At 46.8% G+C, this 14,976-nt stretch overlaps 1 protein-coding gene across 1 annotated transcript in view; it reads left to right on the top strand.

The window, feature by feature from the left end:
- Nucleotides 1-14,976, top strand: part of xxylt1 (xyloside xylosyltransferase 1) — a 52,082-nt gene that overhangs the window by 21,716 nt on the left and 15,390 nt on the right. Inside the window, exon 3 of the mRNA XM_033031327.1 lies at nucleotides 1,518-1,650. Coding sequence (XP_032887218.1) covers nucleotides 1,518-1,650 — 133 coding nt within the window. The remainder of the gene's footprint in view (nucleotides 1-1,517; nucleotides 1,651-14,976) is intronic.

Raw genomic sequence — 14,976 nt, 5'->3', positions numbered from 1 at the left:
TCCATCTCTCTGGCCCTTTAGAGATAGAGAAAAATCTCTCCATTTCTGAAGGGGTGAATAGATTAAGAAGTTTGAGGTGAAAATGGGGCTTTGTGTGTTGTTGGGGTGAAGAAGGCAGAGTGTGCCTGGCTCCTGAATCATTCTGCTGTCATTGTGGTTCGGTCTCTGTCAGAGTTAGTCATCACTTTACGGTTAGGTGAATGAGAACAATGGATCTAATTATAATGGAGTTGCATTAACCAAAGTGTTTTTGGTTAATCAAGATTATGTGGCTCGTCGGGAAATGAACAGTTTAGCACTGTTTTTACTCAAACATTAAGCATTTTATTGCTGAGTTGGCAGCAACAGGGCTAAGAGCAGTTGTTTAGATATACAGATACAATCACCTGGAGCAATATAGATGATAGGCACACATTGCTGGAGTAACCCAGTGGGTCAGGCAACATCTCTGGAGGAAAAGGATGGTGACAGGGGTAATAGGAATGGGGAACCCTGGATGTTGAGGCTTGGATAAAGAGAAAAATGGAAGCTTGTAATGGTAACTACTGATGGAGACGATCCATCAAGAGAATAAAAAGTATAACGAACTTAGTAAAGCTAAGAGATATAATACAAAACCATTGACAGGTGGCATTATGGTATATCTGGTGGAGGTCTATAAGTATATTCATGGCAAAAGAATACCCGGGAAGAGTGAGTGCCCATTACAGACAACCTGTAAAGAGATGGAAGTTATGGGGTGATATCCTAAATGAATATTTTTCATCAGCATGAAGGAAACATATTGTGGTTGGGGGATTCTATGAATTGGGGGGGGGCGAGAGACTAGTGCAGGTCTGCACCTACAAAGAACAGGCGGGTTTTCTCCACGTGCTCTGGTTCCCCCCCCCCCCCCCCCCCCCCCCCATTCCAAAGATATGCAAGTTTCTAGGCTAATTGGCTTCTGTAAATTGCCCCTAGTGTGTAGGACATGGATCTGAGAGGATGGAGGTTTGGAGAGGATCCGTGGGTTGCAGGCTAGAATGTCCTCCCTGGAGACAAATACTCATGGCATTATCATGCACCCAGACAACTACTTGAATGTCCAAGGAATTGGAAGGCTGCAGTCCTGATGTGGGTTAATGGCATTAACATAAGATAGAACATGAAGGGCCGAATGGCCAGCCTGTTTCTGAGCTGTACCACTTAGACTCAACATCTCTAAACATTTACTGGTTCATTGCCACAAGAAACAAATGAAAAGAAAATGAGCAACACCTTTCATAACATGATAGACAATAGGTGCAGGAGTAGGTCATTCGGCCCTTCATGATAGAATGAAGCTTACTGTAATTCTCACAGAAGTCTCCATTTTTCTTCCATGTTTGTTTGCTGTCTCTGACCATGTACAAAGCAACATTTAAATCCTGTGTCAGAGATGTTTTAGAGCCTTTGAACGAGCATAGGATATCATGCATCCTGTCAATTCCCACTGACCTCGACCTGATCTGATGTTTTTTCCTCCTTTTGTTTTGTAGAGTTGACGCATATTGTGCAGTTGGACCTGGATGTGAAGTACATGTCTAACATCAGGGAGCTGTTTGAAGAGTTTGACAAGTTCCAGCCTGGAGCTGTTCTGGGTATCGCCAGGGAGATGCAGCCTGTTTACAGGTACGGAGATGAATGCTGGCTCTGCAAAGCCTGGCCAGTGCTGAAGTGAAGGTGATGGAGCACAGGAGGGCTGATCTGGCAGACGTGACTCAAATCATCAGGGCAATGCACATGAGGGTTAGTGCACAGTCTTGTTCCCAGGGTAGGAAAATCAAGAACCAGATATTCTCGGTTTAAGCTGAGAAGGGAAAGCTTTAATAGGAACCTGTGTTGGCAGCTTTTCACGCAGGCTGTTGGGTATAGAAACATAGAAAATAGGTGCAGGAGTAGGCCATTCGGCCCTTCGAGCCTGCACCGTGATACAGTGTGGAACGAGCTGCCAGAAGTGTTAGTTCAGGCAAATGAAATAACATTTAAAAGACACTTGTATAGGTACAGGGATATGACAAATTTAGAGGGATATGGGCCAAACGCGGGCAAATGGGACAAGCTTAGATGGAGTATCTTGGTCAGCATGGCCGAGTTGGGCCAAAGGGCCAGTTGCCCTGCTATATGATTATCTGGTACGATTTCCATTTTCTGTTCAATCCCTGTAGACTTGGAGTTGAATAAATTGAACTTAAATTGAGAAATGTTCTATTGCCAGAGGGAAAGATGGCGCCTGTTTTATATTCCACCCCGTAGCTATTTTGGTAATATTTTTACTGCCCTCATATTTGATGAACATATCTGCTCTGTACCTCTGCATTATATATCTGCACAGAAATAAACAAATTCTGAAAAATTACAATGAAATAAAAATCGATGAAAAGTGTAAAAATATAATTTATCAATGACACCTTTTTATCGTCACTGCTTGATGACTTTTTAAGGAGAAAATCTATAGAAACAAATTGAATTCACTATTTTTAAACAAAACGATGAAATAATCTGTGCTGAAGGATTTCACAACTTGTCCCACAGGGCAGGTGAGGGAGGTGCTGTGATTCTGGCAAAACGCTCAGAACAGATCTGTTACCACAGCAACCCAGCGCTGGAGTAATGAGTGTTAGCAGTGTAGTTGATCCACTGCAGTGGTTTTTGAAGAGCTTTACTTCAAACAAAACAAGAGGTGATTGAGGGGTCTGCACTGCGTTTATAAGTTATAGACTAATGGAGGGTGAAATGAAGCATTTCCTGAATGCCATCGTGTTGATCTGACGAGTTGCAATAAGTGCACCTTCATGTATAATAGAAAGTCTCCTGAACAGGAGGTATTTATAACCCAGGCCTGATAATGAGGCTGAGTGTGGTTTCATGTTTGAGTATCGGTGTCCAGATGGGAGTTGGAGAGTTACAGGGCCACGGGCTCCATGCATGGCATTTGCTCTGCAGCTTTTAGGAATGTTGTTCTGGCAGCAGATAGGTTTGGGTTTATTGGACCAGTTCCCAGAGACACAGTGGATGTTTTCCACCCTTGCTGCTTCATCTGGAAAGATTCAATGTGCCTTTCAAGTTGTCGACCTTCTTTTGCAGATTGTTACCATTTCACTGAACTGGTCCAGCTGTTGTGAGACTAATTTACAGGTTTCCATGTCATGAAGGCGATAGCTAACTGTCAGTGTGTTTTAGTTTAGTTTATTGTCATGTGTACCGAGGTACAGTGAAAAGCTTTTGTTGCGAGCTACCCAGAGAATATGATCCAGAGAAATGGGAGAACATGACTTCAAAATTTGTTTCAATGAAAGCAGCAAAACAATTCAACCATGTCAGATAGATTTGAAAACCAACATCTTTATTTGATTTCTCTCATAAAATAACCTTTTCCAAATGGAGTTTAGAAGAGACTCTGGGGAAGGATGACCTCTGTGATGGATCACAATGTGCTGGAGTAACTCAGCGGCTCAGGCAGCATCTCTGGAGGACACGGACAGGTGACGTGTGGGAATAAGCGAGTTCAGTATTCCGACTGCGCATGCCCGGGTCATAGGTCACTCGCTATAAACATTCTTGGAAGCTGTGGTGCTGCGTTGTCTGCAGGCCTGCATTTTGTCCGTGGTCGGGGTCCGGCCCGGATCCCCGGCACTGCGGGCGCTGTTGAGTTGCTGCTGGACCATCCCCGTCCCATCCCGGGTGTCCCGTCTCTGTTGGCCGGCTGGAATTTCACATTTGTACAGCAAAACCGTGAATATTATTGGTGAACGATATTTGCTCTTGAAAGTTTGCTCATGAAATTAAATTGAAAGTTTCTGTCTACTGCATGAAGTTAGTTACAAAAATCATGTCAATGGCATGAAATACAATGCGGTTGGGGTTTCAGGGTAGAATATAATTTGAGAACTTGCCAGAGATTATTTCATCTCTTACATTGTCGTATATCATAGACTGAGATGTGGACCTTTTCACTCTGGGCAGCAGAAGGTTTGCGTGGATGGTGTTGAGCAGTAAAGTGGATTGGATTATCCACACACAATGCTGACAGTATCCACTCCCCTTCACCTAGTTGTGCCCATGACCATGCTCAGCACCCCACCCATTCACATTGCCCCCGTCACTCCTCAAACCTAACCCATGTTGTTTGTAGCGTAAGAGGCTTTCTCCTCCTCTCAATACTCCAGACCACTGATTATTGTTGAATGTGTTTCTACAGCCCTTTCAGACAATGTGTCCAAATTGTGGCTCCCTGTGCACTGAGGGCATTCTTGTCACGTTCTCACTTCATAATATGGAGCACGGAGGAAGAAAGGGAGAAAAGCAGAGCAAAGGGCAGCATCTTTTAGAAAGGGAATGGCAGTTATGTTGAAAAGGATTCTAACAAGAAAACACTTTTTTTAACTGATTCTTTAAATAAAGAGTCAGAAATGTCCAGTAGTACGTGGCAAACACAACCAAGGTGTCTTAAATCCAGAACAACAAATAGTTGCACTTTCAGGGACAAATTCCCAAAAGCAGAGTACCAACTCTCCTGGAAAAAGATGGTTTTACAATGTTGAGCTGGTAAAATAATGACAAAATCTACAGTGTAATTTGTAGACGCTAAGTAAGTAAGTAAGTTTATTGGCCAAGTATTCACATACAAGGAATTTGCCTTGGTGCTCCGCCCACAAGTAACAACATGACATACAGTGACAGTTACGAATGACTCAGAAAACACTAAACATTAATAATAATAAAACATTAATGATAAAACGCCATTGATCAAGCATGTTAACCAACAAAATACCAGATCAAAGGGAGGCTACAGATTTTTGGCTGGTGAGTAGAGCAACTATTTGTGGATAAAAACTGTTTTTATGTCTGGCTGTGGCAGCTCTGACAATCCGGAGTCCCCTTCCAGAGGGAAGTGATTCAAAGAGTTTGTGGCCAGGGTGAGAGGGGTCAGAGATGATCTTGCCCGCTCGCTTCCTGGCCCTTGCAGTGTACAGTTCATCAATGGAGGGAAGGTTGCAGCCAATAACCTTCTCTGCTGATCGGATTCTGTAAACCATATTCTGTAAATGTTATTTGTTTTGATAGATTGTCAAATGTTACCTCTCGGATGTGGTTACAAACTGGCTTAATGATCTCAAGGATGCTGCAAGCAAGTCTCCTGGACCTTTCTCTGCTCCCAAAAGGTTGACAAGTTGGAGTTTGTGTGATTTAATTGAGTTTCCAGAGGTGGTGGATGGACACATTGCCTGGTGACACTGGCCCCAGGAACTGCACGGTGCTAGTAGTACACTTGGATCTCATCACCCAAAGTGTGGCCTCACAACAGATGCAAGTGGTGAGCGGGAACTGCCATAGTGTCTCTGAATAAAAGCTTTTTCTATTTAAAATGAGAAAAATGGAGTGTGTTCCACATGATGTTGGCTACTGTTAATTTAATGAATTGTGGCAGTCGGTGTGGAAGACCTGGTGTAAATAAAGAGCTGACACAACATGCCGGAGTAACTCAGCGGGTCAGGCAGCATCTGTGGAGAACATGGATAGGTGACGTTTCACGGAGTAACTCAGCGGGTCAGGCAGCATCTGTGGGGAACATAGATAGGTGACGCTTCACAGAGTGCTCTCTAATCTTTTCCTTTTTACATAGCTATAGAAACATTTAGAGGCAGTATGCTGTCTGCCATACATCTGTAGATATTCAATAGTATTTGGTGACATTCTGAATATTCAGCTTTTACAGCAAGGCGGCATAAAAACATATCCAACTCTCCCACCTGAATACAGTTTGTTTTCCCTGAATCTCACACTCGGATTCACGATGTACCCGCACTCTGATCACCTGCATGAAGAGAGGTGTCTTCTATTGATATGCTGTGTCAGAAGCAACTAGTTTAGATGGAGACATAAAGCTGAAGTAACTCAGCGAGTCTGTTCATCTTTTTCCATGTTGGTCAAGAGTCAGCAATCAGCGGACTTTGTCCCACAAGTTTCCCCTTCAGTGGGGAAGTCTCTGCCGCCCTGCACTTCTCTTCTAGTGCAGCGCACATCCTCACTGCTCTCCGTTCATGCATCGCTGCATGTTCCATGGAGCTTCCTGTGTAGCTCAGCGCAGTGGTGTGGAACAAACTCGGGCACGTTCACAAGCTGTTGTGCACAAGACGTCCAACAGAGGGAGCAGCTACATCACCATTCACAAATTTCAATCACACTCGGATTATTGCTCGGTATAGCATTACATTTTAATTCCAGTGGAATTGTGCAATGATAGGAGTACTATATTTTCAAAATGTCAGCATATTTATTGAATATTAATACTTTTATTTTGGTCACTATTTCTGTTGCTGCGTACAGATATATAACTACTTTTGTTGCCAGACTGTTGTTGATATCATAGATTCTGCTCTTTTTCATTTCTTTCTGACTGCACCAAAACTGCCTTGTCCTTCAGTGGGTAAACAAGAATCTACAGATGGTGGTTTCCAAAGAAAGACGCGGTGCTGGAGTAACTCAGCAGGTTGGGCAGCATCTGTGGAGAGCACGTGTCTGGCCGGGATTGTTCATGGCTGATTCAGCCTCCATTGTTGGTAGTGGGCTGAGAGACTGAGCTGCCTCCTCTGTCACTGTTTGCTGTGCCTACCACAGCTGTTTCCTGGCAAGTGGAGCCTCAGCACTTGTACTGTGGAGGAGACAATTGAAACATGTAAAACCATTGTTCTGTGGCAGCAATGTAAACGTGACTGGTTGGGCTTTTACAAACCGTCACACTTTCTGCAGGATGTTGCTTAAACAAGGATTATGTTTCACTGTTAGTGAAGATGCTGACTCTGACTTGCGGTTTTGTGTTGCTGCCAATTCTCCAACCCCTGGTCCAAACTTGTGGTTTCTTTACTGGTCCAAGAACTACTTGTTGGCGAGTGTCACAATCTGCATGATGAGAGCTGTTGTACAAGGTCTGGGAGTTTGCCAGGTCCATCCATCACTCTTAATGAGAGACACAGAAGCAGTTCAAAAGTTCAGCTGCCAGGGTTCTGCGATCGCTAACTACCTTTCACTGGGTGAAGAACTCGGTGTTTGTTCAGTAAAAACTGCATACGTCTGAATCAAAGAGCAGAGCAGGGCTCCAAGCTCGCCAGCACGAGCGGGATTCCTGCCTGAGTATTCTCACGTGTGAGGGGCATTGACAAATGCAGCGTAGATAGTGAGGATATTGAGAACAGTCATCGGCTTGGAAAACCCACTGATGAAGAGGTCAAACACTGACTGTGATAAAGGTGGTGGATTGCAGCAAGCTGCATAAGGCTCTGGAAAAAAAAGACAATGTGCTGGAGTAACCCAATGGGTCAGGCAGCATCTCTGGAGAACATGTTAGTGACATTTCAGATCCCTTCTTCAGACTGATTGCGTGGGGAGGGGGGGAGGGGTGGTGGGGGGGCTGGAAGAGAGCCAAGGCCAGACAGTGTGGACACAGGCGAGGAGAGGTTTTGATAGGCAGGGTGGGAATCTCTGGCCTTTGTTCCCACCATCTGCCTATCAAACCCTTGCTTGTGTCCACCAATTACCTGGCCTGTTTTGTTCAGCCTCTCCTCTCCTCTCCCCAAGGTTTCTTCCTCCCCTCCCACCCCCCCACCGGCAGTCTAAAGAAGGGTTCTGACCCAAAACATCACCTATCCACCTGCTGAGTTTTGAGATATAGAGATACAGCGCAGAAACAGGCCCTTTCAGCCCACCGGGTCCGCGCCGACCAGTGATTCCCGCACATTAACACTATCCTACACCCACACGGGACAACTTTTACATTTACAAAGCCAATTAACCTACGTACCTGTACGTCTTTGGAGTGTGGGAGGAAACCGAAGATTTCGGAGAAAACCCACGCAGGTCACGGGGAGAACGTACAAACTCCATACAGACAGCACCCGTAGTTGGGATCGAGCCCTGGTCTCCGGCGCTGTAAGGCAGCAACTCTACTGCTGCGCCACTGTGACACGTTTTGTGTCCAGCACTTTGTGTCCTTTGTGAAACCCAGCATCTGCAGTTCCTTCTTTCTTCAAAATAGTTCAACATATGTGTTGTATATTAAAATATTAGCAGCTGCTTTTGAACCAATTTACAGTAAAATCAGAACCATTTTCCCTGGGTGGAAATGTCCAAGACAGCAGAGCTGTAAGGTGAGAGGAGCAAAGCGTAAAGGAGATGTGCGCGGCAGGTTATTTAAACAGTGGTGAGTGCGTGGAATGTGCTGCCAGGAGTCAAAGTCAAAGTCAATTTTATTCATCACATGCACCCGAGGGTGCAGTGAAATGAATTTGCCAGCAGCGACACACTTAAAAACAACACACAATACACAATAATATTTAACACAAAAATCCACCACAGCATTCTTCAGTGTGGTGGAAGGCAACAAGGTTCAGTCAGCCCACCTCCTTTGTTCATCCTTAGTCGTGGAGGCAGATGTGACAGTGGTGTTTAAGAAGCTTTGACGTTTCCACCCTTGAAACAGATTGTGTCTACCTCAGGTGAAACATTCTCTGTCCGAACAGGCCAACATCCTGTTGAAAGTGCAATACCCCGGTGCACATGACAATAAACTAAACATCAACCCTGCACCATCATTCCTCATCGATGGACGGATGCTAAAATCTTTGCTTCTTATCATTTTATAAACTCCCATCAGGTCTCCCTCAACCTCCGATGATCCAGTAAAAAATATTGTCTAATCACTCTTTATAGCCAATGCCCTGTAATGTAGGCAGCATTTGGGTCAACCTCTGCTGTTGTCTTGCAGAGCGTGTAGCTTGCAGAGACGTGCTGGCTCACTGACGCCACTGTTGGCAAGTCCCAGCTTCCAGAAATACAAGTACAAGGTGTTCGTCAACTCACACATCTCTCATTTAACTTTGGATTATTCACTTGTTTTTTCTTGCCCACTGAGCAAAAAACAGTGCTGGAGGAACTCAATGGGTCAGGCAGCATCAGTGTGGGAAATGGACTGACAATGTTTTGGGCCAGGACCTCTTTCATACTGCTGTTTGTTTTATGCTCAGAATTCCAGCATCTGCAATCTCTCGTCGCCATTTTCTTCCTCGTTGTTCTTACTTTGTTGTCCTAGATTGACTTCATTTAAAAAATGGTGTCTCTGGAGAATGACTGAATATTTTTACATCCTTGCCAACTTCTGCACGGACATCCCATCCTCACAGAGAGTGGTGAGTTTGGAATTCTCTGTCTCAGAGGGCGGTGGAGGCAGGATCTCTGGATGCTTTCAAGAGAGAGCTAGATAGGGCTCTTAAAAATAGCGGTCAGGGGATATGGGGAGAAGGCAGGAACGGGGTACTGATTGTGGATGATCAGCCATGATCACATTGAATGGCGGTGCTGGCTCGAAGGGCCGAATGGCCTACTCCTGCACCTATTGTCTATTGTTTGGCCTACCAGTGACAGCGTTGAGACTCCCAAACACTAGAGAGACACAAAAAGCTGGAGTAACTCAGCGGGTCAGACAGCATCTCTGGGGAGAAGGAATAGGTAATGTTTTGAGTTGAGACCCATTTTCAGATGTCCCAAGCTCTAAAGTCTATTGCTCACCTCCCCTTCACCCAATGCTAGCTGCTGGCACATCCAGTAACACATCTACGACCAACAGACAGACCCATGTAATGAGGGCAGTCAAGACCCTGGAACTTCTTGGGGCCAGGGTTAGATGTGAAATATAGGAGCAAAGAAATATGCATGTGTGACATCTGAAACCAAGGGGAAAAACGGGCATGCGTATCGGGTCAGACAGCACCTGGAGATGGGTAATGTTTCCCATCGGTAACCTTTCATCAGGGCTGTGTTTTTAATTAAATTGAGTGGCATTGAAAGAGTTAGGTGTGGATGGGGGTTGGGTGGACAAAGGGAAGATGTGTGGGAGGGTGGATGGCAGGAGAGATTAAATAACAACAGGAGGTTGATGTCAAAGGAAGTAGTGGTGCAAGACCAAGATCCTTCTCCTTCCCACGACATCTTCCAGGCAGGCACAGGGAGTGAGCCACTGACCTACCCTGTATTTAAATTTAAAAGCTTTAGTTGTGCAAAACGTGCTCTGATCATCCGAGTGGAATGACAGCACTCTGCATAGAGAGTTATTGAAACATCCCATTCAAAATCATTCAAACTTCTTTCCAATTTCATAATGCTTTTCATTTCTTCATCCAGACAGGTTTTTTTACATTAACAGCTGCCAGCTTGTTTGTTAACCCACGGCAACATTGTGATCAGGACACTTACAAGATCTGTGCGGTGGAAACCAACAGCGTATTAAAAGCTTGCATATAGTCAATCCAGGCTGCCTTTTATCCACAGCACATGGTTTTTTAAAATAAAACAATGATTGGAGTTTGTTGAGGCTGGTGTTGGGAGTGCAGTCTGCCCAGTTAGGTCTATCTGTGGTTGGTGGGTCAGATGGTGGTTTAGTTTAATTCATGTTAGAGATACAGCGCAGAAAAAGGCCCTTCGGCCCACCAAGTCCACGCCAACCAGCGATCCCCACACATTAACACTATCCTACACACACTTGGGACAATTTACAATTATACCAAGCCAATTAACCTACAATCCTGTACATCTTGGGAGTGTGGGAGGAAACTGGAGCACCCAGAAAAAATCCATGCAGGTCATGGGGAGAGCATAAAAGCTCCGTATGGATAAGCAGCCTTAGGATCGAACCCGGGTCTCTGGCGCTGTGAGGCAGCAACTCTACCGCTGGTTGCTCAGGGGGGTGGGGAGTCTGTGCTGCTCCTCTCGGGGTGCTTTCAGTGCATGGGCTTGAGGTGCCAGGATGGTCTGAATCCCCTCCCCCCTGTCTGCCCTGGGATCAGGGGATCCCTTCCACTTTTACAAGGAGGCTTTGAGAACATCCTTAAATCTTTGAGAGGCTCCTGTGATGGGAGTGTGCAAGTTTTCCATGAATCGTTCTCAGAGTCTGATGTAAGTAGAGCAGGTGGACAGACAACACAGCTCTGGCCCATTCTCTGTGTGCTTCAGTGAACGTGGCCTTGATGACTTGGAGCTTAGCCTCCAACCATGTGAGTCCGTGACCATCAGCTGCTCAACCACCTGGAGTGATGCAAGTTAAACAATTCTCCATTCATCCCACAGGGCTACCGCAGTACAGGATGGACTTGATAGAGTTGAATTATGGGGTCAGTAAGTTAGTGTTGCTTGACATCAGCCTGCACTGAGATGAGGACTGGACTGTTGTGCAATTTAATATACAACATCAGTACAAGCTGTACAACACCTAGAGTTTGTGGAGGTACAAGAGATTGCAGATGCTGGAGCCTTGAGAAAAGAAAAGTGCTGGAGGAACTGAGTGGATCAGGCAGCATCTGTGGAGGGAACAGATAGACTGATGCCTAGTCATCATCGATTTACCAGCATCTGCAGTTCCTTCTTAAACTCTTCGAAGCAAAGTTCAGCTGCTACTGTAATTGTTGAAAGTGAGTATGTTTTACATTCTAGCAGTTATTGTTCGGAGATGTTCCATGCAGTCTTCCACAGATTCATGGTGTTAGCTTGGAGCTTTCTCATTCTTAACTGACGAGACTTTACTGGACAGTTAAGTGCAAGGTCACCGCTTTTCTTGAGCTCCTGCCGTAGTTTCCAATATTGTTGTGCCAATTATTTTTGTCAGTCAATGAGCCGTTTATTTTAATTGGCACTGATTTTTGTTACTGACGAGGCAATGCCATGAGTAAATGGTGTCAACAGGCGCTGAGTGTCACCCCCTCCGGACCCAGCCATTAATGATAAGATAACGCTTCCTGTCTGCAGGCTGCCATCAGCAATCGACAACAATGGAAAATGTTCACAAACATTGTGCAGGTCCCAGCGGTGGTTTCAGCAAGTGTGTTCCGATGCTGCTGGGAATGACGTCAGCTCTTGCTGCACAGATGTACAATCATGTCCGTGGCACATCGAACAGATCCTCCAGGATTTAAAAAAAAACTTGCAACATTTATTTTTATCCACTTTGAATGCATGGAAGTGGAAGCAAACAGATGTTTCCTAGTTCTCTGGGCCTGTTTATCAGTAATGTCACATTTATCACTCACCTGCATTTTCAAACAAGGAATGGATAGATGTTGGAGAATATTGAACCAAACTGGAGTACAACGTGTGTACTAGTAACTCCTCCTCATGGGTTGTTCCCATTCACTACTGTTTGACAGCATCTCCTGCCACTGCCAACTATGCTATATTTGAGATGGCAATGAAAACCTACCATCGGTAGACTGGGAGAACGAATTGTGACGACGGTCTCATCATCATCATCTGAATGAGTGGTCTGCGAGGCTCGAGAGGTGCATGTCTGCTTTAGAAGTGTCAAACTGTACTTGTACACAGTGGCAAAGACTCTACACTGACTGGCCCGATACTGACTGGCCCGATACTGACAAGCCATATACTGACTAGCCATATACTAACTAGCCCGATACTGACTAGCCCAATACTGACTAGCCCGATACCACTGACTGGCCCGATACTGACTAGCCCAATACTGACTGGCCCGATACTGACTAGCCCAATACCACTGACTAGCCCGATACTGACTGGCCCGAAAATAGTAGACATAGAAGGGGAGGATGGGGGGTGGGTGGAGAGAATGCGGGGTGGGTGGGGAGGGTGTTGGGTGGGCGGAGAGAGAGTGGGGTGGGTGGGTGGGGGTGGATGAGGAGTGGGTGGGGGGTTGGTGGGGATGGTGGCAGGGTGTGGGTGGGGGAGGGTGGGTGGGGGGAGGATGGGAAGTACGTGGCACCCTGCCATTGCCACCCACAGCCTGAGAATCAGTCACTAAATAAAAGCGGGTGCTGGGCCTGTAATTAGTTTGTGTTCAGCAAAGCATGGAAAATGCAGGCAGGTTTTGCAGGATTAAAATACCTCAGCTGACGACAACACACTCGCCGGTTGCATGTTCCTGGGTCCTGGTTTAGCCTGGACCCTGAAATTCTCACTGCCCACACTGTCCACACTGTACCCACACTGTACCCACACTCCCCACACTGTGCCCACACTCCCCACACTGTCCCCACACTCCCCACACTGTACCCACACTGTACCCACACTCCCCACACTGTACCCACACTGTCCCCACACTCCCCACACTGTGCCCACACTGTACCCACACTGTCCCCACACTCCCCACACTGTACCCACACTGTCCCCACACTCCCCACACTGTGCCCACACTGTCCCCACACTCCCCACACTGTACCCACACTGTCCCCACACTCCCCACACTGTACCCACACTGTCCCCACACTCCCCACACTGTGCCCACACTCCCCACACTGTACCCACACTGTACCCACACTCCACACACTGTACCCACACTGTCCACACTGTACCCACACTGTACCCACACTGTCCACACTCCCCACACTGTACCCACACTGTACCCACACTGTCCCCACACTCCCCACACTGTGCCCACACTCCCCACACTGTACCCACACTCCCCACACTGTGCCCACACTCCCCACACTGTACCCACACTCCCCACACTGTACCCACACTGTGCCCACACTCCCCACACTGTACCCACACTCCCCACACTGTGCCCACACTCCCCACACTGTACCCACACTCCCCACACTGTGCCCACACTCCCCACACTGTACCCACACTCCCCACACTGTACCCACACTGTACCCACACTCCCCACACTGTACCCACACGGTTCCCACACTACCCACATTGTGCTCACACTGTACCCACACTCTCCACACTGTGTCCACACTCCCCACACTGTGTCCACACTGTACCCACACTCTCCACACTGTACCCACACTCTCCACACTGTACCCACACTCCCCACACTGTGTCCACACTCCCCACACTGTGTCCACACTGTACCCACACTGTGTCCACACTGTGCCCACACTCCCCACACTGTACCCACTCTGTACCCACACTCCCCACACTGTGTCCACACTGTACCCACACTGTGTCCACACTGTACCCACACTGTGTCCACACTGTACCCACTCTGTACCCACGGGGTGAACACTGCTGCACTGGGCTCATGTGCAGATCATGTCCAACTTCATGGCTACAAGTGTACGTGTGGCTTCACACTGGGTTTGCGTAATTGCCAGGACGTGGTGTTGAAGTGTAATTAATGACAACTGGCTTAGCCATTGTCTGGCAACATTGTCTGTTCAACTACAGGCAGTACTTTGTGAATTGTGTGTCTGGGAATGTGTCTCATGTCGATGCCATATGTGATGGATCGGAGCTGAGTGTTTAATTGTCATATGTGCTGGCAACAGAACAGTGACATTCTGTCTTGCTGCAGCCTAATCAACAGGCACCTTGATGCTTTAACACAGTAAGAATATATAATAATCGACAATAAAATTAATTCACAATTGTAAAACTCAGTGACTGTAACAGTAGAATCCAAAGTCCATATTGCAACTAAAGACACAGTCCACAGAAGATCACAGTTGCTGAGGTTAGCGTTGCGATCAAACAAACTCATCAGGAAGGCTGGCTCCGACCTGGGGACAGAGTTGGATTCACGGGAGGTTGGTCTTGGAGGGGAGGATGCTCCTCAAACTGGAGCACCCTGGACAATACAGCTCACCCCCTACATGACACACTGGTCAACCTGAGGAACACCTTCAGCAACAGACTGGTTCCACCAAGATGCAACACAGCACGCCACAGGAGATCCTTCTTCCCTGTGGCCATCAAACTACAACTCCTCCCCCTTCTGTCGTGGGGTAGACTGAGACGGAGACGGACTGGCCCCCCCCCCCCACCCAATCTTTGCGCATCCCCAATCCCATTTCCACTCATCACTTCAACTTCGAGATGAGTGCGTGGCCAGGGTGGTGAGGGTCTCTGATGATGCTGGCTGCCTTTTTGAGGCAACGCCTCCTGTACATCCTTTCGACGGTGGGGAGGTGGGTACCCATGATGGATCGACCGAGC

This window comes from Amblyraja radiata, chromosome 13, assembly GCF_010909765.2.
Source record: "Amblyraja radiata isolate CabotCenter1 chromosome 13, sAmbRad1.1.pri, whole genome shotgun sequence".
Lineage (NCBI taxonomy): Eukaryota > Metazoa > Chordata > Chondrichthyes > Rajiformes > Rajidae > Amblyraja > Amblyraja radiata.
Note: the sequence above shows the minus strand (reverse complement) of the source record. Positions and strands in the feature narration are given on the sequence as shown.